General features: G+C 52.7%; 1 protein-coding gene across 2 annotated transcripts in view; it reads left to right on the forward strand.

Moving 5' to 3' along the window:
* Positions 1-26,455, forward strand: part of GRIK3 (glutamate ionotropic receptor kainate type subunit 3) — a 238,414-nt gene that overhangs the window by 165,965 nt on the left and 45,994 nt on the right. For both annotated transcript variants that reach the window (XM_027109070.1, XM_027109071.1), the window contains exons 6-9: positions 8,430-8,603; positions 9,432-9,575; positions 15,082-15,189; positions 18,478-18,591. In XM_027109070.1, the coding sequence (XP_026964871.1) occupies positions 8,430-8,603; positions 9,432-9,575; positions 15,082-15,189; positions 18,478-18,591 (540 nt within the window). The remainder of the gene's footprint in view (positions 1-8,429; positions 8,604-9,431; positions 9,576-15,081; positions 15,190-18,477; positions 18,592-26,455) is intronic.

Below are 26,455 nucleotides of genomic sequence, written 5' to 3' on the forward strand. Positions count from 1 at the left end.
ACCCCAACTGACCATCCGTTCTGCCTCTGCTGCTTCTCACCACCGCTTTCTCTGAGTGTTACCCGCCTTCCCCAGGTCAAATTTCGGACTGACCAAGCGCCAGCCGTTGCTTCTCAACAGGGCACTATATAGGCATTTGAGGCTGGACATTAATCCTTCCGGAATGTCCTGCCCACTATACAATGTTTAGCATCCCTGTCCCTGCTCACTAATTTCCAGGCTTGGTGACAAATAAATAAATGCGATCCACACATTTTCAAATGTCCCCAGGATAGGGGCTGAGTCATCAGCCAGACTGTAGCAACCCCCCCTTGGGAGGTGACCACTCCTTGTGGTCAAGGTCACCACTGCCAGACCTGGTCAGCCGAGGTCTGGCAGTGGGGGGCAGAGTACAACGGGCTCACAGAATCTAAGTCATGGCCACCAAGCAGAAGGGCTGGGGCATTGGGAGAGCCCTTCAGAAGCGGCAGGAGCAAAATCCACAGATCTCATTCACCCACCCTGAGTATTGACCCCCCGTCCACTGTGTCCACACAGGGCCTGTGGTTAAGTCCTCTTTGTGCTTTGCTTCCGGTCTTAGCTCCGGACAGTCAATTGAAAGCATCTCTGCCTGGCTCGTGCCCTCATTCCAAGGCCAGAGGGAGTGTCCCCTCAGGGAGCTCTCAGCCCTGAGGCCCGACCTGACCTTCTAGACAAGACTCTGGAGAAGGCACCACCCCAGTATGCCAGTGGCTCTCCACATTAATGCCAGTGCCAGCGTGAGGTCAGGGTTGGACTTCTCGGAAGGAGGGGCAGGGCAGTATCCTTGCACCCTGGGGCAGTATCCTAGCCCAAGAGAGTGTCTGCTTTCCCTACTTTTTATGGGGGTTTCTTTGTTTTTGTTTTTTTGGCCACACTGCGCAGCATGTGGAATCTCAGTTGCCAACCAGGGATCGAACCTGTAGCCCTTGCAGTGGAAGCACAGAGTCTTAACCACTGAACCATCAGGGAAGTCCCTGCTTTCCTCACTTTTACATTTCCTTAATTCAGTCATTCATATACTCACTTATCCAGCAGGCATATACATATGCTCTCAAGGTCCCAGGTACCAAGCTAGGCACTTGGGTGAGACGGGGTGTCTAGAGCTGGATCCAACACAAAGCTCACCAGCTGGTAGCTTCCTTTGGGCACATGAGGCTCAAGGACGGTGCCCAGTTTACCTCTATATCTGCAGTGCCCACATAGCACCTGGAATACAGTAGGTGCTCATTAATGCCTGAATGAATGAATATAATACAAAGTAGAAAGTAATCAGTGAAATTAACATCCTCATCATAGCAACAGTGACGTCCACCGACTCTGGCGCCAGTCCGCCTGAGTTAGAATCGAGATTCTTCCACTTCCTTGGGCAAGTTACTTCACGTCACTTTGCCTCATTCCCCATCTGTAAAATGGCCACAAGAACAGTACCATCTCATAGGACTCTTATGCTGAGCATTAAGCGAGTATGTTGACATCAGTAAAGCACTAAGGAAAGTGTTACTTGGTACTATGTAAGAGTTAAATTGATTAATTAAATAATTCCTGCTTATATATTTTATGCGCTCAGTATACCCCATCTCATCCAAAATTCTGAACAACTCTCCAAGGGGAGGATGACTTTCCCAATTTTACAGAAAAGTAGAAACTGAGGCTCAGAGAGGTCACTCAGTAACAAAAGGAGCAGAGCAAGGATTTTGACGAGCTGGGACCTGTCCAGCTCCAAAGCCCTCTGCTGAAGCTTGTGCCGAGAGCCGCACGCAGTGTCGCCTGGCTTCCTCTGTCTGGCTCCGGCTCGGATTCCACAGGCTGTGATGGTCCAGGCATCACGTGATTGACACTAATGCGGGGAACAGAGCCTCCACAAATCTCAGCGGCACCCACACTTCACAGGTTCCAAAGCCCTTTCTCCACATCGCTGATTTTCCTCTTCACAGGGCAGTCTGTGCTCCCCATTAATTGATGGGGAAACCTGGGACCAGAGAGGTTGAGTGAACTACCTGGAGTCTCCCAGCAGATCAGTGATAAAAGCCTTGGCTCCTGGCTTCTGTTCCAGCCCCCTGCCCTTCCTCCCCATGCCTCTCTGAGGGTCAGGAAGAGCCTATCCTTCCAGAGAGGCACAGTCCCTGCAATACAAATAGTTCATGCAGTGGAATATGTGTGTGTGTTGGGGGGTTGGGCTGCAGCGGGTACCAGGGTATCTCCCAGCAGCTCCCCATATGCCAGGGCATCAGCTATGTCGCCTGGGTCCCCGTGTCCTGCTTCCGGCTCCAGCTCCAGTTTCCTCCTTCCAGCCCCGTTGGCTTGAGAGTCTACCTCATGATTGTGCCCCTCTGTGCCCATTGGTCAATTGTGGCTGTATGTGGGAGGGCAGTGGCATTTGGCATTTATCTCCTTCCCTTTAGGAGACCCACGTCACCAATTCTTTGTGTCTAAAAAATTCTCCAAACTTGCTTCTCCCATGCAGAAGACATTTTAATTACCCCAGCTGCCATTATCTGTTCCAGCCAGCTTTGAGCCATTCCCAGATAACCCCGCGTTAATCAGCCCCAGCTGAGCCCCTGGTACATGTCATGTGTAGGTAAAAGCCTGGAGGTGAAAAGAGAATTATAATAAATTAATAGATAAGCAATCACAATTAATGCCGCTTCTCGGCAATAACAGTTATATCATGGGAAAGATATTTTCATCTGTCATTCCTTAAGGCGATGTTTTCCGAGCTGCAGCTTCCACCCAGTCAGACCCATGGGGTGCTAATGAATTAGTCTATTATGTTATGCTGAATGTTTCTAAAAGGTCCCTCGTTGATACTGAATTCAATGTGTCAACATTTGGCATGGAGAACAGCAACTTTTTGCCAAGCAGCAAGGTTGTGCACAGTTCACTGTGTACAGCACATGGGGTCTCAGCCCAGGGCAGTTTGGACAAAAAATTGGAGCCGGACAAAGAGGCCTCTTTTCCAGCTCCACATGATCGCTGCCCTCATGTCACAGGGATGGTGGTACTCAGTGCTACAAGCCCTACAACACTTTGCAGCTAAGTACAGGCTCAGGGTGACAGGGATGAAGGTGACTCTGGCAGTGACACCCCATCGTGCCCCCTCCCAGGCTGTGATTGGCCACAGCCACTGTGTGAGTGTCAGTCAACTCAGTGCTGCATCTGGAAACCGGAAGGGCTGATGTCGCCAGCACCCGAGTCCCCACCGAAGCCAGAGATGCTGCCCTTCTCACTGAGTCCGGCTGGCGTTCAGTCCTCAGGGAAGTGAGCTGAGTCACGGAGGCTCTAGGCAGGCTCATGTTGGGCATCTTTCAGGCCTTAGTTATCAGGTCAACACTGAATTGGAGAAGAGGCTGAGCCCCGTGCAGAGGTAGAGGGAGGAGGGCGCCCCCTGGAGGCAGAGCTCAGCTTCTCTTCTGTGGCCCCAGCAGTTCAGCTCTGGCCCCAAACTTGCATTCACCGCCCTACACAGCAAAATCCCTCCATCTCCCCAGACCCACCTCCTTCAAAGGCAGTTTAGGGAAGCTCTCTTGTCTCTAAAGCAGTACCCTTGAGGGGCTCATCCTCCACCTCAGGCAATTTGCCAAACCACTCCTAACTTGTAGCCCCATAGAAATCTCCTCCTGAGAGGAGGATGTAAAACACTGGCCTCTCCATTCCAGGCTCTTCCCAGTGCTGTTTAGGTACCCTAGAGAGCTACGCAGCTGGCTGACCCTTCTTTCCACTTTGGGTGATGGGAGCCCAGGGGCTCCTAGGGGACACAGATGCAGACATGGACAGTTGTTATCAGTGGGGTGAAAGCAAAGAGGTCCCAAGATAAGAGCAGAAGCACCCTTGACCCACCCTATTGTGTGATAGTAGTAGAGTAGTAGTCAAGGGAGGCTTCCCAAAAGAGGTGACAAGCTGACTCTCAGAGTGAGCCCACCCCAGGAGGATTGAGAAGACAGGCATTCCAGCCCAGGGATAGAGCACGCACAAAGACACTGGCCTAGAGAAGCTGCATGATGGGGGCAGGGGCCAGCGAGGAATGGGGAAGGGAGACAAAAGCAGTGTGGTGTTCCTGGGGCAAATATGAGAGGGGGGTGGGAAGAAAAGTGAGGCCAGAGGGGTGGAGAGCCTTGCAAGGTATACTAAGGAATTTGTGCTTTTTCTGAAAAGGCAAGAAGGAGCCGTTGAAATATGCCAAGCAGGGGAGTGACGGGGTTGGGTTCATTCTTCAGAAAGACCCCTCTGAATGCTGTGTGGTGGGTGACTGAGATATCCAGAGGTGGGAACCAAGGGCTGGTCATAGGACAGAGGGAGGGCTCGGGAGCTGGTGGCCTGGGTTTGACGCCATTGCTCCCCAGCTGTGTAACCTTGAGCAAAAGACCTAACCTCTCTGTGACTCAGTTCCTTCCTCTAAAATGGGTGATAATAACACCCTCCTCGTAAGGTGAAAATGGGAATGAAGCGAGTTAATACACCTCAGGCACATAGAAACTGTTCTGAGGTTTATAGGTGCTCAGTAAGTGTTAGCTCCTTGCAATTGTTTTTGTCTTTTGCCAAGAGAGGTAAGTCAGGAGGATGCAACTCATGTCTGCTCCTCTCTTCCAATAACCCAGTCATGTCCCTGGGGGCTGAGTCCATAGCTGTCACAACCTGCTGCCAGAGAAGGCAGAACATGAATGTTTGTCAGCACTTCCGTGGTGTCTACCACGCACCAGACACGTTCTAAGTACATCTATTAACCCGTTTCTTCCTCGTGACAACCCTATATGGCAGGTACTATTATCATTCCCATTTTTCAGATGAGGCAACTGAGGAAAGGAGAGTAGATGGCCTGGCCTGATGGTCTGTGCTCATAACCATCACCTGGGTCTGCCCAGTGAGCTGTTCTCAGGGAGCAGCTGTGGGAAGAGAGGCCTCCTTCCAATGTGTTTCCCCCCTCTCCCTCTGATTGAACAGGTCTCCCCGTCTAAGCCCAGACCCCTCTCTGTGTGTTTCCCAGTTAGGAGTAATAGCTTAGATTAGCGGCTTCTCAAAACACAGATTGAGGCCCCACCCCACATTCTCTATGGCCCATACTTTCCAAAAAATGCTCCAAAAACAATGCTGGTGCATATCTTGTGCCTGACAACCACTGGGGACATAAAGCACGGGGATTTTTAAATAGGACAGACACAGTGTACTAGTAAATGTGTACAACCGGCTGTCCAAAAGGGGGAAAAACCCAGATATATAGTGCTTGCCAGTTTTCATGGTGTAAATACTCCCACCATGGCCAATATCAAGCTACCAATGAATATCACTGAGCACAGAGTCAAGAAGTGCTGACGTTTAGCTCTTACAAGCCACTGAGATGGACCTGGGAACGGTTTCTGCGCTGCCTTCATGAGCTCTATGACCTTAGGCAAGTCACCTCACCTCTCTGGCCCTGTTTCCTCCTCTCTTAAAAGGGAATACTATTAAATACCTACTTTATAGGGGATTGTGAAGATCAGATGATACCCTCCATTGCGTGGGGCTGAGCACACTGCCCACCCTCCACTCCCCACTGAGATTGGGGCCACAGAGACACCCTCTGGTCAATTCCATGGAGACTCCTCCATCTACTCCCGCCCAGCCCCTCCCCCATCCCAAATCCTGGCTTTGAATCAGGGCCCTATTTGTTTGGGCAAGGCTGAGACTAGACTTTCTTGCTTGGCTCAAATCTGCTCTCAGCCTCTCCCCTAATCCCTAAACCCTTAAAGAGGAAACCAACAGAGTGTATTCCAGACGGAGGCCAGCTGGAGTTACAGGAGGAACAGCAGGAGATCAGCACAAATTAGGAACATCTCAGAGACCAGAGGAAGCCAGCACGGTGTGAAAGAGCTGCTCTGTGGGCTCCAGGTTTTATCCCTCATTATCTTTCCATGAGCCATCATTGATTTAACTGAAGCTGGGACTGTGATGGGGCCAGATGTTACTCCTGACATCTGCAGCCATGGAGAGACAAGTACACTGTCCCCGGCCACTCTGTCCCAGCATGGGAGGGAGTGACTGAGTTGAGGGACCCGGGAAAGAGGACGGGCAGTGGGGGGCAGAATGGAAGGCAGCTGGATGAGAGGGGAATGTACATAAGAATAGACAATGGATGAAGAGGAGCTCAGACCTGAAGACTCACTTTCCCCACTAGTGGGATGAAGCCCATCTAGATTGCCAACATTACACGTTTCAAAAAGTAACCTAAGTGTCCATCAACAGATGCATGGATAAAGAAGATGTGGCACATATATACAATGGAATATTACTCAGCCATAAAAAGAAACGAAATTGAGTTATTTGTAGTGAGGTGGATGGACCTAGAGTCTGTCATACAGAGTGAAGTAAGTCAGAAAGAGAACAACAAATACCGTATGCTAACACATATATATGGAATCTAAGAAAGGAAAAAAAAAGGTCATGAAGTGCCTAGGGGTAAGATGGGAATAAAGATGCAGACCTACTAGAGAATGGACTTGAGGATATGGGAAGGGGGAAGGGTAAGCTGGGACAAAGTGAGAGAGTGGCATGGACATATATACACTACCAAACGTAAAATAGATAGCTAGTGGGAAGCAGCCATATAGCACAGGGAGGTCAGCTCGGTGGTTTGTGACCACCTAGAGGGGTGGGATAGGGAGGGTGGGAGGGAGGGAGACGCAAGAGGGAGGAGATATGGGAACATATGTATATGTATAACTGATTCACTTTGTTATAAAGCAGAAATTAACACACCATTGTAAAGCAATTATACTCCAATAAAGATGTTTAAAAAAATTGTTTTAAACACACAATTACCATATGACCCAGCAATAGTAATAAAGACCTATGTTCATCAAAAAAAAAAAAATAACACGATTCTTATGCAAATATAGAATGAACACGTGTGAAAGGTATTCAAGTCATGAACAAAGGAACCAGTAGGATGACAATGCTGGCTCAAAGAGCATTTGAAGGATTGAGTATTTATAGGTATTTGGTGTAGGGGGAGCATAAGATAAGATGGCTAAGTTAGACAGAAAAATGGATTAATATTCTACAGGACAATAAAACCACCACCTTGGGGACTATCTTTTCTATGGGCAAAAATCTACGTATTAGCTCAGAATCTGGGCCTTTAACCAGTAGCCGACAGTGAAGTCAAACCCGGGTGCATTCTCCCAGAGAACTGCACAATCCCAGGAGGGCCTGTAAGCGATGCTTCTATGTGACATTGAAAGGACGCGCTGCTCTCCGTCTGCCTTATCTCCAAGTTTGGGTAATTTTTCTTAAGATGACAGAGCTCTGCTCCGCTCCTCACACCAGCCCCCACCTCGTGCCAGCTCTTCTCAGCCTAGCACCTGGCCCCTCCCTCTTCAGCCAACCCCCCTCTTTCCCTTTGCCCCCTGCCCTCCCCAGCTCACCGTGCCCCAGAGCTAAAGCTGGCAGGAGGGGCTGAAGCTGGGCTGCCCCCATGCATTAAGGCCTGTCTTCCTGGCTTTTAGGCCATTGCACCAGACGGGACATGACCTGGCCCACAGACAGACAGACTGACTGCTCCTAGGAGGCAGGGGGTGAGGGGGCCTGGCTGATGGTGTGGGGCAAGGGTAGAGAAGAGGACAGCTATACTCCTTCAGTCTCAGGCAGAAGAGACTATTTTAATTTAATTCTTTTATCCAAGTGTAGTTGATTGACAGTGTTGTATAAGGTGTGCAGCAAAGTGATTCAGTTATGCATGTATATCTATATATCTATTCTTTTTCAGATTCTTTTCCATTGTAGGTTATTACAAGATGTTGAATACAGTTCCCTGTGCTATACAGTAGGTCCTTGTTGTTTATCTGTTTTATATACAGTAGTGTGTATCTGTTAATCCCAAACTCCTAATTTATCCCTCCCTCACCTTTCCCTTTGGTAACCCTAAGTTTGTTTTCAGAAGAGACTGTTTTAAAATACCCTCTCTGGGGGGATAAAATCCTCCCTTCACCCTCCCTCTGGGTAACTTGGAGATGCCCAGACGCAATGCCCTTTGTCTTCCCAAAGTGGACGTCCCCCAACAGAGGATGACGGTCATGACCATTATCAAGCTCCTTTGCTGTTCCAGGCTGGGCATTTGATGTCTACTGCTTCACTGGGGCCTAAAGAGGAGGCATGATCCCCATTTTGTAGATGAAGAAACAAGCTGAGCAGTGTGTCTGAGGTCCAGCAGAGTAAGTGGGGTCAGCCACCAGGCAGGCTGGCTGGACTCCTCCATGCTCAAGTTGACTCCAAGCGCAGTGCTCCCATGGGTGCTCCATCCTCACTGCTGAGCGTCACCTCCACAGGGCTCTGCAGGGAGCTGCGGCTGCTCTGGGGCCCCAGTAGGGAGTGTGGGAGGTGAGGCTGGAACTCACAGCCAGGCCACACCTTTGTTTACTGAAACTCTCTCTGTCAAGGATCTTTATGCATTAGACCTGGAGCCCTACCGCTACTCAGGGGTGAACCTGACGGGATTCCGGATCCTCAACGTGGACAACCCCCATGTCTCGGCCATCGTGGAGAAGTGGTCCATGGAGCGGCTGCAGGCGGCTCCCCGGGCAGAGTCTGGCCTGTTGGATGGAGTGATGATGGTACTGCGGCCGGGAGGGCCAGACCTGGGGGCTCCCCTCCCTCCCTCCTTCCCATCATTCCTTCCTCTGCCCCTCTGTTCCTCCCTCCCTCTTTCCATTCCTTTTCCTTCCTTCCTCCCTTCTTTCCTTCCTTCCTCCCTTCTTTCCTTCCTTCCTCCCTTCTTTCCTTCCTTCCTCCCTTCTTTCCTTCCTTCCTTCCTCCCTTCTTTCCTTCCTTCCTCCCTCCCTTCCTTCCTTCCTTCCTTCCTTCCTCCCTCCCTCCCTCCCTCCTCCCTCTCCTCCTCCCTTCCTTCTCTCCTTCTTCTCTGTTTCTTTTTTCCCTCCCACTACTTTCCTTCTTAAGACCTGCCCTGTATCTGCCAGACCTTGGGCCAGGGGCCAGGGACACAAAGGAATCAGACAGAGTCCCACCCCAAGTGTGGGAGTGCAGGCACGGAAACAGGTGGTTACAGAGAGTAGGAATAAGGACTAGTGGGTGCTGGGCACGGGGGACTTTCAGTTGTGGCTGGCAGGAGGCTGGGGAGGCCGGAAAACTGAAGGTGTGCGTAGGGGCAGGCGATAGCAGGGACAACGGCACGGGGTGGCGGGGCCTGGCAGAGAAGGTCTGAGCTGCGGAGGGAGGGAGTCCGGTGTCTGCAGAGCTGCAGAGGCAATCCGAGCTTGGCTTCTCACTCGGAGCAGGGACACGGTCACCTCCAGGGTCTCAGGGCCTTTCCCTCACCAGGACCCCCTTGCCTCTGGTCGGGGAGGAGAAGGGAGACAGGGCAGGGTGAGCTGGGGACTCTCGGGCCCGAGCTACTCTCAGGCAACCCTGGGCCTCCCCTCCAGACTGACGCGGCCTTACTGTACGACGCCGTCCACATCGTGTCCGTGTGCTACCAGCGGGCGCCCCAGATGACCGTGAACTCCCTGCAGTGCCATCGGCACAAGGCGTGGCGCTTTGGCGGCCGTTTCATGAACTTCATCAAGGAGGTGAGTGCCCCCCACTCACCAGGACGGCGCCAGGGCCATCTCCTGGGGGCCGCAGAGCAGTCAAGGGCCCAAGTTGGGGAGTCAGACAGCACTGATTTCCAATCCACGTGAACTTGGGCCAGTCGCCTCACATCTCTGAGCCTGTTTCCTAGGGTGAAGATGGGCTCAATAGGGACCAATCTAAGAGGATGACTAAGGGGCTGAGTCTTTGGCATATAGTACGTGTTCAGTGGGCGGTCGGCATTGTCAGCAGGACAAAGAGTGGGCTTTAAATGACAACAGATGAGGGTCTTTGCCTCCAGCTGTGTGACCTCAGGCAATCTAGGGAAACTTGCTGAGCCTTGGCTGCCTCATGGGGATGCTGTGAAGACGAAATGAGGCACCTTGTGGACAGTGCTTAGTCCCGAGGGCAGAGGAGGCCCATCGGCCAACTTCCCAGCCAGGGTCCCTGCTGGGACCCGGCTCTCCTGTCACCATGGCAACCATGAAGAAGTCCCATCCATGGAGCTGATTCAAAGGAACCAGAGAGCAGAACCTGTCCTGTTGCTGAGAGGATGACCATGGAAATACACAGTGCCAAAGTTTAGTTTCAGACTCTCCATCACTGTTCTCCTTACGGATGGCAGAGTTTATTGTTCACATTTTACACATGGGGATGCTCAGGCCTGGGCTTGTACCTTGGCTCCATCACAACAAGCTGCGTGACTTTGGGTGAGATGATTAGCTCTTTGAGCCTCAGTTTCCTCAACTGTAAAATGGGTATAGTAAGAGTTCCTGCCGCAAAGCATTGTTGAAAAAACAGGGTGAAAAACTATGTGCGAAGCATGTAGCCCAAGGCTAGGCAGAGTCAAGTCCCAGTAATGGTAGGTGAGGAAGGCTCAGGGGGCCGAGATCTAGGCAGGGTTACTCTGAGTCAGAGGGAGTGACCTGTCCAGGGCAACAACAAGTGCAGTTAGGGGAAGCCCTCTAGGAGGGCTCCATATAGACCACCTCTTTGCAGCCATCACGATGGACCAGGAACAAAGCAGTCTGCTTTGAGAGTTCATTCATTTATTCACTACCTATTTGTGCAGGTCTGCTGGGTGGCCGGCACTGAGCCATGCGCTGGGGATCCAATGGGGCTAAAACAGACGGGCCCCTGCACGGACAGAGCTCACCGCCTAGGGAGACGTCCATCAAGTCATCCCATTAATGAACGTAATCCCATACGCAAAGGAAGGCCACACAGTGAGGGTAAATAGCAAAGAAACCCACCACTCAGCAGACAGAGCAGCTTGTCCGGAGGTCCCAGTTCACCATGACTGCTTGGGACGAGGCCAGTGACACCTCCTGTGTTTTAGAAAGACACTAAAAGGCATACGGCTTTAAAGTCTGATGCACTGCCTTTGGGCTTTTCTCTGCCTCTTACCAGCTGTGCGGCTTTAGATAAATTCCTGGACATTCCCGAGTGTTAGTTGCCTCACCTGGCAAACACCAGCCAGTAGTCATCATGAGGGAGCACTTATATCCCTGGCACCAGTCCCCTCAGCCCTAGAAGGGGCTCCAGTATCAGATGTTATGGTAGAAGAGGACAATGAGAGTCCCTTCTCATCCTACCCCTCAGAACTGCGGAGGAAGTCTGATTGTCCGATGCCCTGAGCGAGGCCTGGCTGGCCTGGGCAATCACCGGCTTGTTCTCTGGGAACTCGAAAGCCTGATTTCCAGCCCCGTGAGCCTCCTTCCTCGGCAGGCTCCAACCCAGTCGCTAGAGGTTGGCATGGGTTTCTCAGTGACGGAGCCCACAACCTGAGGACCCTTAGGAGCCAGACATAAGTGTCTTTGAAGCTTAACTACTTTTTAGCTGTGTGGCCTTAGATAAGCTACTGAACCTCTCTGTGCTGCAGGTCCTCCTGTACAATGGAGATAATACCAGGTCTGTTGTAGGTGTAAGTGAGTTGTGGTGTGTGAAGCACTTAGGGCAGCGCCTGGCACAGAGCAAGTGCCAAGCTGATTGGCTGCTCTTACTATTATTTCTATCATCACGACTGTCGTCACTCTGGCTTCTTGCTCCCTGGTGGGTTTCCAGCTAAAGAAGACCTCCAGGCCCCAGAGCTTCAGGGACGTCCCCTACCCATTCACCCTTGCCCCCCGCAGCGCTCGAGGCTCAGTCCTAAAGCCCTAAAGGGAGCAGATGAGTCACTGTCGTGCCACAGAAAGGGTAGCCTCCTTCTCCACCACCCCCCCACCCGGCACCGGCACCGACCGGCCCACACTGGCATACCTGGCCCTCCTGTTTCCTGGCCCCGGCCCAGTGAACAGCCCTTACCACTCACTCTTCTTCACAGAGTCCTTTCACAAACAACTTCGTCTCCAGTCCATTTTAGGGAAGTGGAGACCGAGGCCCAGAGCAGCTGCGGGGCTCCCTCATGGCCCTACAGCTGGCCACCCCCGGGACCCAGGTACCCTGCCTGAGCCCAGTACACCATCTTCCCTCAGACCATTCCCAAGTTGCCTGTCTCCCCATCTGCCTGCGTGACAGTAAATCATTTTAAAGACTTGGCATTTCCGAGAGGAGCTGGAAAATACCAGGCCGGAGTTCAGAGCGTGTGAAGCGTCTTTCATTTAGCAAGTCCTGCATGGCAGCTGGAAGGGGCGGGAGGGCTGGGAAATGTCACGGGGAGGAGCTGCCAGCGGCTCCCTGCCCTGGCCCTGCCCCTGCCCGACTGCCCACAGACAGGCCACGCACCTGCTGACATTTAATTCCTCTGTAGCTGACAGGGAGGAAGGCTTCCCTCCAGTGCAGGTCTGAAGGCACCTGCTGTGATTTCCCTGGGGGCTGAGAGGTAGCCCAAGGGGGGAGGGGCCCCAGGCAGAGGAGCGGGGAGGCAGAGGGGCTGGGGAGCGAGCCTCAAGGAAGCTGAGCCTCCCTGTGAAGTCATAAACGGTGGCCTTCACCGTCACCGATGCATTTTTTTAATTGAAGTAAAATAATGTATAACATTATGTAAGTTTCAGGTGTACAGCGTTATAGTTCCACATCTGTATACATTACAAAGCGATCACTGCTGAAGGTCTAGTTACCATCCATCACCATACAGTTGACCCCTCCGCCCCGTGTGCCCATGCCCCAACCCCCTTCCCCACTGGTAACCACCAATCTGCTCTCTGAGTCATATGCATCTTTAAATCTCCGTCCCCAACCCCAATCTCCAGCTCCCTGGGCTTCATAAACTCTCCCCAGTCAACTTGGGCATGATGACCCCAGCTCTTCAGCTCCACTGAGCACAGTGAGAATCTGCCCGGCACCACCATTACTTGGGACCCACAGAGCTCAGTCCCTCTTCGAGCCTCAGTGGCCATGACTGTAAAATGGGGGCAGTCATGACACCCACCTTGCAGGACTGTGATGTGAAGCGGATGAGCTCCTGCAGGGAAGCTAATCACGCACGAGCCTTCTGTGGTAGGGTTTCTCCTGAGGCCTCAGGCCATGGCCCAAGTGACCATCCCTCCCCCTCCAGCCAAGGGCCAGCCCTAATCCAAGGAAGCCCTATGGAAGGAGGCGGACTAAGGAAAAATAATAGCCGGGGTTGTATATGCCAGGCACTGTGCTAAGCCCTTTATGCACTTCTGTTACCACCCGTGAAATAGGTCATTTTCCTCTTCCCGAAGCTCAGAGAGGTTGGATGCTTTGTGCAAAGCACTCCTTCCATCCCCTTTTGATTTCCAGCATCCCGGAACCCTCCTAGGCGTGCCCCTCCGCCTGAGCTAATATAACACATGCCTGTCCACACGCTAATACACAAGACTTGACAGTGCCGGACAGCTGCCCGAGTGCTCGGCTGTACGCGGGCCTCTCACTGTTGTGGCCTCTCCCGTTGCGGAGCACAGGCTCCGGACGCGCAGGCTCAGCGGCCATGGCTCAGGGGCCCAGCCGCTCCGCGGCATGTGGGATCTTCCCGGACCGGGGCACGAACCCGTGTCCCCTGCATCGGCAGGCGGACTCTCAACCACTGTGCCACCAGGGAAGCCCTCCCATGGGTTTTAATGTGGAATCTATAGATAGGCCTCCAGGGATCTGGGAACCCGTGAACTTGTGGGTCATATTGTGAGTGCAAGGGGAACCTTCAGCCATGGAGAGGCTCTGGAGCCCTCTCCAGGATCTGCAAGGTTCATGACCCCAGTGGGGTGAGGAACCCACGGGGCCCACACGCCGAGGCTGCTGTGGAGGCTGCATGAGGCGAGCAGTGTGAAGCCCCTTGTATTGCTAACGCTATGGGCCTGCAGGCAAGGTGTTATCTAGAAGGGGAGTCGGCCAGCTTTTTCTATAAAAAGGGTCAGGTAGTAAATATTTTGGACTTTGCAGACCAGTCTCTATTGCAACTATTCAACTGCAAAGTTGCAGCTCAAAAGCCCTCAAAGACAATAGGTACACCCTATGGGCGTGACTGTGATCTCATAAACTGTTTACAAAAACAGGCAGTGGGGCTTCCCTGGTGGCTCAGTGGTTGAGAGTCCGCCTGCCGATGCAGGGGACGCGGGTTCGGGCCCCGGTCCGGGAGGATCCCACATGCCGCGGAGCGGCTGGGCCCGTGGGCCATGGCCGCTGAGCCTGCGCGTCCGGCGCCTGTGTTCCGCAACGGGAGAGGCCACAACAGTGAGAGGCCCGCGTACTGAAAAAAAAAAAAAACAGGCAATGGGCCCATTTGGGCTTTGACCCATAGTTTGCCAACCCCTGCTTTAGAAGATGGAGCCCTTCTTAGTTTGGGTCCTGTTCCTTCTCTGAACCTCTGCCTGCCTCTCTCTGTGTTAATGATGCTAAAGGCAAGAAAAAGTAGCAAAAGTACCATTTATTCAGGTCTTAGGTTGTACCAGGCACTGTTCTGCATTTTTCAAGGGACTTAACTCATTTCGCCCTCATAGCATTTTGGTAAGATGGGTAATATTATTAGTTCCATTTTACAGATGAGGAAACTGAGGCAGCGAGGTGAAATGAAATCCCAGGTCCAACTGGGGTTGGACCCTGTATTCTGATCCCAGTTCTTAACCAGGGCATGGGTGGAGCAGGGGCAGGGGTGGGAGACCTTCTCTGTCACCCCCGGCTCTCTGGGGGCTACTCCCAAGTGTTTGGTCCTACAGCCAGAGCTGGCCTGGCCCCTTGGCTTTCTGCCCCTCGGCAGGTCTCGCCTGCCGCGGCCTGCCTGCCTGCCTCCTTGCCCGTCTCTGGGGACCCAACGTGGACTCCCCCTTCTCGTGGCTTCAAGGCGGGGGCTCATCTGAGCGCATCTATGATCGGTGTTGTACATGAGAAGGTGCGAGTGTAAAGCTGGCTGAAGAGCATAATAGAATTTATGGAAATTGCTGGCTCGTACCACAGCCCTAGCAATGATGGAGGTGATTATTAATTAATCATGGTCTTGGGGGAACAGTATCAGTGCAAGGAGTAATTAAAATGAAGCATTGTACAGTTGTACCGAATGATGATTTATGAGCCCGAGGAATTGCTGCTCTGCCCTCTCCCCTCCGGCAGGCTCAATGGGAAGGATTAACGGGAAGGATTGTTTTCAACAAAACCAGTGGCTTACGGATGGATTTCGATCTGGACATCATCAGCCTGAAGGAAGATGGCCTAGAGAAGGTGTGTGGGCTCAGGAGTGGGAGGGCAGGCCAACAAGCAGAGGCTCTTTAAATCCCCTACAACAGACCCCAGGCAGAGACCCAGAGCGAGGGGGCAAGACCCAGTCCATCTGCCCTCTTGGGACTCAACATGACCCAGTGTGGCCAGTGCCTTGGCCCATCAGAGAACATGAAGGCCTTCTCAGACTGGAGGGGTGCAGAACCCAGTGGCCTGTCCATGGCAGATACCCAAACCATCACTCTGTGAGCAAGGGCCATCAGAGATGCTTACCCTGGAAAGGAGATGAGAGGCTCAAGGGGCAGACGGACTAAGTCCCTGCAGGGCTGTCATGGGGCAGAGGGACAGACGTGTCCTTAGGTAAGAGAAACTTTCTAATGACCAGGGGATGCCTGCATGGGGAGTGATGAGCTTACTGTCACTGGAGACATTTAAGCAAAGATTGAACAAAGCGATTGCTTGTCTGGGGGCCTGGAGGTGATTCTTACTCTTGGAGAGAGGTTGAAGCAGGTGGATTCTGAACTCCCCACTGTATGCTTCTAAGGCCTCTGTGATTCCGGGGAATATCAATGCAGAAAGCAAGCCCACGGGGCTGGGCCTCCCATCTGGTTGCCATAGAAATGTTTGTAATGGGGCCGATTCTGATCCCTGGGAACCTTCAGCATATTCTGACAAAGTCAGGTTGCTGACCTGAGAAGGGAATTTCACATTAGCCCCTGATTCTCAGCATCCCCTGGGACCTCGGAGCTAGGGGCTCAGCCACACCCTCTCCCACAGCAGGCTGGTCTCTGGGAGCCCCCAGGGCACCTCTCCAACCCTGGGAGAGGGGGGTGTCTAAAATGCAAAGAGGCCAGAAGTGAAGCGGCCACCCCTGATCCTTCAGGAACCCTTGATTCCTCTGCTCTCCTCCTCTGCCCTCTCTGGTCCGGGCCTCTTCGTTGGATTATTTTAACACCCAACCTGGCTTCCCACCTCCACTCCCGGGCCCTCCAGCCATCCTGAGTGTACACACAGATGAAGCTCTATCCTGCCCTGGGAATGAGCATGGCTCCCCAGTACCAAAGCATTCAGTATCAGTCCCTCACCCGGCCTTGAAGGCTCTCCAGGAAACGCCCCGGTTGCCTCTCCAGGCCTAGTCTCCACTGCCCCATCCACAAATGTTCCCCATGGCCCAGTCATACCCACTCCCTCCTGCACCTCCAGGCCTTTGCCCTTGCGAGCTCCCCAGTTGCACGAGTAGCCTGTTTCCTTGGTTCATTCCCACAGTCATGGACCTGGCTCTGCCTGTGTTGCACTTTGTGGCCAAGGTGACTTCATTCAATCCTGAGATTCCCACAGACTCATGGGGCCACTGTGCTGGGGCCGGGTGGCCAGGGCAACCACTCTTCTGCAACTCTTCAGCCACATACAGCATCAGTCCCCTAAGGACAGGCGCTGTGCCCTCTGCTCCTAAGATGATCGCGGCCCGTTGGTCCAACCCTATTCAAACTATAGCTTATCAAGCACTCTGCCAGCTCCTATTTAAACTCCTGCAGTGCCAGGTAGCCCCCTCCCTCCTCTGGCAGGACCACTGCAATAGTTGTCACTCAGTCTGTCTCAGTCGCTGTCTCAGCTCTCCATCTCTGGGGATAGCATAAAATTCTAAGGATGGCAATTAGATGGCAGGTATGCCACCACCTCCCACTCCTGCACCTGTGGCAGGCATCAGTAGTTGCCCATCAGAGCACTCTTGCCATCTGAGCCTACCCGCAGCTCCCGCCAGCCCTCCAGCAACAACACAAATCAGCTACTACTCGAGAAAAACTCTTTACTATACCTAGACACAGGTGGCCAGATTGAGGGCGGAGAGCCTCTGAAGCCTGGGTCCTCCTCAGTCTTAACTGTTCTCGCAATCCCACGGCACCTGGTGTCCAGCAGGTCCTGCAGTTGGAGCTCAGTAGATGCTTGCTGGGGTGAGGGCTCCTGCTGGTCACTTGGCCGCCAGCCAGCTGTCTGTTGAGCGCCTCCTGCACCCAGGCCCGCCGCTAGGGTCCCTCGTGCTGGGCTGGGCTCTGAGCTCAGCCCCCTTGAGAGAAGAGCCTCTTTGACGCTCTCTGCTTGTCTGCTCTCCTCTTGGCTCTGGGGGCGGGGTCTGCATAGACAGACATGCTGCCCGGAGAGGGTGCTGAGCCCCCAAACACAGCTGCTCTGCCTCTCATCACTTCTGTTTGCTAAGCCGGGTCATAACTGATCCAGCCAGCTCCAGCCGGTGGCTTTGGGGGGATTAAGGCAGAATTACGCAAGCATAATTACATGTCTCTCTGTTATGCATAGCTCTCTTAATGGGATGTTTGCATTCGGCCTCCCTGTTTAATTGATTAAGTTTCCTGAGTACCCCACCCCAACTGGGACAAGGACAGAATGGGCAGGCCAGAACCTTCCTTGAGAGAGAGGAACTGCGATGGACACAGAGCTGGGCAGAGTTGGGTCCCAGAGGATCTTCAATAGGCCCAGGGCTTTAGAACGATTTGTAAACTTGATTTTCCCTTGCTTCCCTCCAGCCCCAGGCCTCGTATCCACAAGGGCACCGTGGGGACGGAGGTTATGCCACCTCGGCCAGAGTGTCTGCCACCATTAGGTTAAAACCCCAAAGCAAGCTGCCTTCTAAGCGAGTGGCATCCCGTGCCCCCAGTGAGGGTTTTCTACTCTATTCTGCCCCCAAGTAGCTGCAAAGACCAGCGTCCTGCTACGCCTGCGTTCGTGCACGTGACACACCTCGTTGTCCTTCCACAGATGCCTAGGAGACATCTCCCTCGCCCCAGGCCCTGTCCTGGGCTTTGGAGGGCATCTGGCCCCAGAGCTGGCACACGCTGAGACCCAGTGAGCAGCTGGGTGCCCAGGTCTTCCCCAGGAGGCGGGAGGCCCCCCAGGCTCAGGGTGACTCTGTCCCAGGGCAGGACCTGGCCCTAACCCTAACTGACTTCCTCATGGCGTCTGCTCCATCCCAGGCCGGCTTCCGCTGTGCTCCCTGGGCCGTCTTTATGTTCATTTTCTCCCTCTGCATTTTCCCTTCCAGCTGTGGCGGGTTTGCTAGCAAATGGGGAGGTGGCAGAAGTCAGGAGACTGAACACCTTGGGGTCTTCCTCTGGGAAGGAGGGAGGCAGCCGGGTTGCCAGAAATGTTGGCTCGAAACACATTAGCAATGACGCTACTCATGAAGGATGGGAAGGAGACGAGGAGGTTGCTGGCGTGGAGAAAGGACGGAGAGACCACGGACTCAGCCTCCTGTTCTCCATCTGTCTGTCCATCCAGGTTGGGGTGTGGAGTCCTGCCGAGGGGCTTAACATCACGGAGGTTGCCAGAGGCCGAGGCCCTAACGTCACCGACTCTCTGACGAACAGGTCCCTCATCGTCACCACTGTGCTGGTAAGAGCTGCAGCCCTGCAGGAGGGGCTGTGAGCTGGAGCGGGCTGGCCGTCGGGGTTGGAAAGACCTCTCCATCACCCCACCCAGCACAGGCCAGGCATCTCTTATGAGGCTGCTGGGAGGCTGGAAGATGGGGGAGGAAGGTGGAAACATTGAGGGTCCCTTAGAAAGCCCCCAGCGAGCAGGTGGGAGACAGCAACGCTGCTCGTGGCCACAGGCCAGAGACCCCAGGAGGTGGCTGTGAGCAGCCTCTTCCCAGAGGCAGAGCAGGCCAGCCCTCCTGGCTGTCTGGGACCTGCTTGGCCAGCCCTGCTGCAGAGGCCTGTGTGTTTGCATCTCACTCTCACCCAGTCCCTGAGCCCCTGATGCCTGATAGGAACTGTGATGGGTAGAAGGAAGGAGGGGTGACCTGCCTTCTGCACCAGGACTTGGGGTCCACCTCTTCCACCCCAGTTCCCAGGAAAAAGGCTCTTCCCACTGGTCCCCCCAGCCTGGCAGGTGCTGGGAGCCCACACACGTGCCACCGCCCACAGTGTCCTGTCCCGAGTGCTCCTGGCCACGGCTATGACCTTTCTCCCTGCCACCCTCCCTCCACTGCCCAGGACTGAATAGTGCTTCCTTCTTCTGACCATTTCAACCCAAGGAATGGCTTTTGGGGTCTCCCAGGCTCTGTGAGTCTTGAAACTCAGGGCGAGCAGAAGGACACCCAGGCTGCTAGCCTCCTTTGGCCAGTGCTGTGCCCACTCCACGTGCACCAGCCCCACCTGGAAGGCCTCCAGGGTGTCCGGAGGCTCAGGACTCACCCTCTCAGAGACGTAGCACTGCTCTTGGGGCCCAAGCTGGGCCATGTAGTGGGGAGGCAGCCTGATCACAGCCCGGTGGATTCTGACCAAAGGCCCTTCGAGGACAATTTTGGCCCTGGTCAGCTTCTCCTTATAATGAAGCAAATATGATTGTCAGGACCATGTGCTGAGGTCACTCTATACCAAAAAAGGGGGCTCAAGCTGGTTTGGCCAGGCCCTACTGGACGGTCCTATGCCCTCCCTCTAGGGCCAGGTATGTGCTCAGTGGCTGGGTGGCGGACACCATGGAGGAAGAAGGGATGTAATAGCTAAATCCCACCCTCCCAAGAATCTAGTGAGCAGCAGACTCCAGGGGCACCATCAGCTTCCAGGGAGCAATTGTAGCCTATGGCTGTCATCCCCAGTCTCCAGGCTTATGACTATTAAGAGCATCCACGTTAAAGCTGATGGAGACCTAGCAGTTCTGAACATGCTGCTGATAGAGCCAGAGGAGATGGCTGGGGAGACACCTCTCAACACCCACCTTTCGGGAGTGAGACCCTCACTGGCATCTTCCCCAAAACCAGACATCCTGCCTGCCTGATTGACATTTTGTTAACTAAAAAAATATAAATATCAAGCTATAAAACCAGTAAGTCGAAAGATCTCATCAGGAACAGGGGAAAAAATTATAAAAACAAAATATTTAGAGATGAAAAATAAAATAAGGCTGTAGTATATGACACAGAGGATATAGCCAATATTTTATAATAACTATAAAGGGAGTATAACCTTTAAAAACTGTGAATCACTATCTTGTACACCTATAACATAATAAAAAATAAATGAAAAAGAATAAAGCAAAAAATAAAGATTAAAAAGACATGAAAAGAGCAAAGGGATTAGAAGGAAGTGTGATGAGCAATTAAAGGAATATTAATGTGGATAAAAATAGAAAAGATAAAAGGAAAGTTGAAAGAGAACAAAATAAACGTGAAAAGGAAAATAATAAAGAGAAAAATGAAAATAAGGAATGAGATTAAAAGGAAAGCTACCAAGACAGACAAAAAAATAAAATAAATAATTAACAGCTCTGGCTAGAGAAGGCGAAGAATGTAAACCCAAAATGTCAGAAAGCAAAAGGACGAAAGTGTGAGAAAGCTATAATATAAAAGGGTAAAAATAAACTAATAAAAAGGCGGTCAAAGATTAAAAGCAGAGCTGCATACAATGCGAGATATAAAGAAAACACTTTTCAGAAGACGAGATTGAAAAAAGGTAAAACGGATGTGCTCAGAGAGATTAGGAGAGAGAATTAAATGAGTTGAGTTGATTCAGCCACAAAACGATACTCTAACGGTAAGAGGGGAGCTAAAGATAACATACCAAAAGGGTGCAAAATACACACACCTTCAGTGACCACAGGGTTAAATTTTATTAAAGTGCCAGCAGCCCGGTTTCAAGGGCACAAGACCCTTCTGCAGAGCCGCAGGGCATTTATCGACAGCTGCAGAGGTAGAATCGCGCAGCTATTCTGTGCTCTTCTCACAGTTTCTTGGGCAATACTGGAAGCTTCTTGCAAAGGTCCTGACCTGCTGCACTCAGGTGCTCACTGAGGGCCCCGCCCACATCGTCCAGCGGGCTCTCAGCACCCCAAGGAAGGAGAGAAGCCCCGTTGGCTGGCAGCCTGGACGCAGCTCCGTCGGTTCCCCTGCCCTTCATCCGGGCAAACGGGAGCCCAGGAGCTCTTGGCGACATGCAAGTGTGACCAGGACACAAGGGCCAGACTGTGACGGTTAAGAGACTCAAACCTTTGGGTCTGAGTCCCGGCTTTACTGTTCACTAGCTGTACGACCCTGGAAAACTGCTTAGTCATTTGGTGTCTCTGTTCCCCATCTGCGAAAGAGAGGTGATAATAATTGTCCTTACTTCATGGAGTTGAGAGGATGAATGATTACTAACAATAAATGGCACGGAGTGTGTGCTGTCTAAGTAATGGCTGCTCTTGTTATTATTGATTATAAATCCAGTCCCCAGTAAGCTCGGGTTTTAAGTAAGCAGAATGAGAGTTCTCGAGAAAACCTCTGCTTCCATCCACAACCAGGGCCCTGAACTTCACTGAAGATTGACCCCTGACCATGGTCACAGAGCTTATCTCTGTCAGGGTGCATTATAAACTCTGAGCTTGGACTTGAATGTCTTTAAGGCCTGGTGGGCATTCCCTGGCTCACCACAGACCCCACCATTCCATACTGCTTACTCCTGGCTGCTTCTTATACGGGCATTTCCTGACTGGTCCCTGCAAGCGCTAGGGTTTGTGACCTCCTGAGCCCCTCGTAGCTCTAATCTCCTGCTGATACATAAAGCTCTACATCCCAACCACCACCTCAGGGTCTGAGCCCTTGACCCTGACACTGTGATAGTCCCCTACCCCTGGGCTCCTTTGCCTTGACCTCTGACATGGCTGCTGACCCACTTGAAGCAGATGTCCCACCATCCTCACCCCATTATGCAGGGTCAGATACTCGCATGGTCTGGGAGTGACCCGTGATCCAGCTTCGTCCAGCCCCACTGTCCAGAGATCATGGATGGTTGGGTCTACTTCTTCCCTGAGAGAAGCCCAGTCTTTCCCGGAGGCAGAGCGGGGACAGAGGATGTGACACACAGCCTTTACACTGGTCCCCAAGAAACTCTGTGTCCAGCTGAAAATGTCCTCGGAGTCTCCTGAAAGTCTCAGCGTGGTCTGCATGTCCCAGAGCCCTGGGAGGGGTTGGTCAGGGTACAGTGCTCTCAGCTTGGGCTTTTGGGGACAGCAGCACCAGTTGTGGGGAGTGTCCAGCCCGGCCCAGCCCAGACACTCTGGCTGAAAACCCAACCCCAAGCTTGGCAGCCTGAAAGCAGGGCCAAGCACCTCCCACGGAGAGCACTGGCCCCGCCTCTCTGGAAGTGTGTTGTCAGGGCAACAGTGCTTTGAGTGACAGGCAGGTACCGAGCCTGGGTGCAAGAACATCCCCCAGCTTTGCCCTGGAGAACAGGGCTGGACCTGAGACCCTGATGAGGGGGTCTCTCCTCCTCTTCTGGTCCCTGGGATCTGGATGTGGCAGAGAACACGGGGAGATATGGCGGCTGCCCCCAAAGCCCCCTCTCTCCTCCTCCATCCTGAATCCCGGGGTTAGATGCTAAGGTCGCATTACCCTGGACAGACAGATGGACAGAGCCCGGACAGAGCCCTCTCTGACCCCTCAGAGCCACGGGCTCTTCCCCCTTCCTGAGGCGGAAGCAGCAGCAGCAGCAAGAGGCTGGAAGCCTGCCCTCCCCACCCTCTCCCTGCCAGGCCCCAGCTTCTGCTCAGGTTCGCTCTTCCGTGAGCTCATGAAAAATTCATCTGCCCAAAGCTCTGCTCACACACCAAGAAAACACACTCAACTCGCTCTGGGGGGGCCTGCTGTGGAAGGTTCAGGGTTCTTGGGGCTGCTGAAGTGAGCAGGGGTGTCGGCACGCGTGTGGGCACCTGTGCAGGTGTGGGACTGGCTACACACAGGTGTCTGGACAAGCACCGTCCGGTGTGTTTGTGCCATGTGCGCATTGTAACCCATTGAGGTGCAACTGCTAGGCAAGCCGGACCTGCACACCTGGCACAAGAGAGGAGAAGCTGGGGAGACCAGGATGTGGGCCGGGAGAACCATCCCAGGCCAGGAACCACTCTAGGCTCCACCTGCTGGGAGGACTGGACTCCTAATGCTCTGTCCTGGTTCTAACTGGCAGAAGCCGAGGCCTGGGGGCCAGGGTCCTTGGCTTCTGTGTCTGAGCAGGTCAGACCATCCGAGAATGCGGTATATTCGTGCCAGCGGCATTGTGTGCATACACAGCGCGTGCGTGTGCAGGTGTGTGTTGAGATGGCCTAAGCCAGAAGGGGCTTGGGAACAGAGCTCTTAGGTAGGTAACCCTTGGCTTTCCCCACCCCCGCCAAGGCACCCTCTTCCAACTCCACAGGTCCTGTCACTCGGCTCTCACGCCGGTGAAACTAGACTAAGAAACTAGACTAAAAGCCCTAGCAATGAAAAGTAGGAAAAGGTTCTTTTTCTGGCGTCTTGTTTCCTGTGACTTGTTGCAGAGAAATATTACCCCCATTCCTACGGCTGTTCTCCCAGAGCAATAGGAGAGAGCGAAGTCATGAAATTGAGGGCACCTTCACTGAGCAATCGATTAGCAGCCGAGAGAGCTTGTGAACTGGCTGTCTGGACATTTCCAGTAATAAATTGTGAAATAGTCCATGAATAAGTAGTTGGCGGAGTTCAGAATTACCCCCTAGGAAATGTTGCAGGTCTAGAGACCCATTACTAAGGCGAGCACCGTTTTAATGCTCTGGGCTTTGGCTGTTAAATATGTATGCCATCCGCAAAGCACTTCCTGAAATTAATGGCATTTTACAGCTGCTCCAAAGGCAGCGTATTTATATGAAGATGTATAGATTCGGGGGCTGGGGTGGCTTCGCAAATGAAGTGCTAATTTTAGAGGATAGGGCCTGGGAGGGTCTCGGAGAGAGGGTCAGGAAGTGAGCTATCTCAGGGACCTTTCCTGAAATAGCTTTCCGCTGCTAGCTATGATTTTTAACCTTTGGTGACATGGGGCATGGTCTCTAGGCTGGACAGGTCACTTCAATAACAGGTCACCCCGTGCCCAGAAAGATGATAATGATATTAATAATATAATGATAATAATATTGCAGTTTACATTTGCCAGGCACTAAGTGCTTTTCACAGATTGACCCGTCTTATCCTAACAACAATCCTGTAAGGTAGATTCTGTTATTATCCCCATTTTACAGAAGGAGCTCGATTTTGCTTAGGAATCTCTATGTGGTTGGTGAAGGTACCTTCTCTTTAATTCTTTCCTTGAGCTAACATCAGGGCTACCAGGTGCCGTGGCACAGTTCGTTCACTGCTCAAGAGCATCTGACCTAACAGTTGAGATGGGATTGAAGCCTCACCCAGGCCCTCTCACCAGGCCCTGTGCCAAGGTTCAGGGCAGCACCATCCCAGAGATTAATTTGCACGAAGGCAGGGTCCACAGTAGCCTAAGTTCCCTTCCCTCCGTGTAGTCTCAGCCCCTTCCCCGGCACCTCCTCAACTCTTTTCTGCAAACTTGTGAGCTGCTTGGTTGGAGCTGGGGACGGGAGGCACCGAGATTTAGCACAGAGTCTAGCCAAAGGACCCAGCTTTTCACCCAATTAGACTGAGAGGTGGTTTGCTCAGAACCCCTTGGGGATTCAGACACTCCCTTGCCCTTTCTCTGCAACATCCCAAAGGACTGTTGAAAACCGAGAATGAATCAGGCATGGGATGGGATTTTGAGAAGCAGCGCTGCCGGGGAACCAGGGCCAGAGGATCTAGCCCGCCCTCCGCAGCAGGAGCCTGGCAAGAGGCTGCCGGTGGGTTTCTGTGCCTGAGAACCCCTGACGAGGGCCCTTCACTGCTCAGGGGCCCACAGTGTCAAGGGAATGGCCCCACCGCTTGAGAGAATGATGCGCCTCCAGATGAGGTGTGTGCTCTTCTTATGGGCGTGTGGGCGTGAGCTTCCCCCCACAGGCGGGGGGAAGGTCCCCCCCATCAGCTGAAGGCTCGAGGCATTCCTTCACGAGGGGGTGCCAAGGTGGCTTGGGGGAAGGTTAAGGCCCAGAAAGAGACCAAGGAGCTACAGGCAGGAAGGACTGAGACTGAACTCCATCAGACTATAATTCAACTCTTGTGTGACCTTGGGCAACTTACTGACCTTCTCTGAGCCTCAGTTCTCTCATCTATCAAATGGGGATAATGTCACCTATCTTTTTTTTTTTTAACATCTTTATTGGAGTATAATTGCTTTACAATGATGTGTTAGTTTCTGCTTTATAACAAAGTGAATCAGCAATACATATACATATATCCCCATATCTCCTCCCTCTTGCGTCTCCCTCCCACCCTCCCTATCCCACCCCTCTAGGTGGTCACAAAACACCGAGCTGATCTCCCTGTGCTATGCAGCTGCTTCCCACTAGCTATCTGTTTTACATTTGGTAGCATATATAAGTCCATGCCACTCTCTCACTTTGTCCCAGCTTACCCTTCCCCCTCCCCCCGTCCTCAAGTCCATTCTCTAAGTCTGCATCTTTATCCTGTCCTGCCCCTAGGTTCTTCAGAACCAGTTTTGTTGGGGTTTTTTTGATTCCATATATATGTGTTAGCATACAGTAATGTCACCTATCTTGAAAGCTTATGAGCCTTTTTCACTCTGAAAAAGAGTTTAAATCAATGCCTGGTGCATAGTAAGAACTCAGTAGATGATGAGTTTGCTGAGAGTTCAACCCATCCACCTCCGTTCCTTACTCTGTGTATCTCATACTGGACGAGGTCAGTAGCTTCTTTCCAAGGTTTTCCTGCCTCTACTCCCAGTTATTCTTCGCAGGGTTGCCAGGGCTTTATTTCTAAATGAGAAATCAGACAGTCATGCCCTTTCAAAGCCCTTCACTGGCTCAAAGCCCTTCACTGGCTCCCTATCACGTGGGAGGGAGGGAACCTAATGTGGGACAGCTGTCACCTATGCTCTGGACCCACAGGCCACCTTCTGAGGACCCCCTGCGCACTAGGGAGAGGCACCATGTGACTCAGGGCCTCTGGCACAGTGAGGTGGTTAAGAGCTCCTGCTCTGGGACCACACCAACTTGAGTCAAATCCTCTCTCTATGGCAGCTGAGTGACCTCCCATGAGTTACGTTATCCTCGTGGATTCACTTTGTACATCTACAGAACGGAGCTACTCGTATCTACCCCCAGAAGGCTGAAACTCAGGCTAAGGGAGGCAATACCAGCTACTGTCCGCTGAACCCTCCTAATCTGCTGGGCTCTGCTCTGGACCCCCACGGGCACCGTCTCGTCTGCTGATTTGCTGATGCCTGGCACGTGCAAATGCAAACTATCATAGTCATCAGGAATCACTCACTGGCAGATCCTAACGCTGGGGACTAGATCCTTGGAAAGAGAGAAAGGTGTCAGGGAGCAGGGAGATCTCATCTGTTAGACAGGAGCTGGGGAGCAGTCAGGGAAG

Source organism: Aethalodelphis obliquidens, unplaced genomic scaffold, assembly GCF_003676395.1.
Source record: "Aethalodelphis obliquidens isolate GAN/ISIS:26980383/991018 unplaced genomic scaffold, ASM367639v1 scaffold9, whole genome shotgun sequence".
Taxonomy (NCBI): Eukaryota; Metazoa; Chordata; class Mammalia; order Artiodactyla; family Delphinidae; genus Aethalodelphis; species Aethalodelphis obliquidens.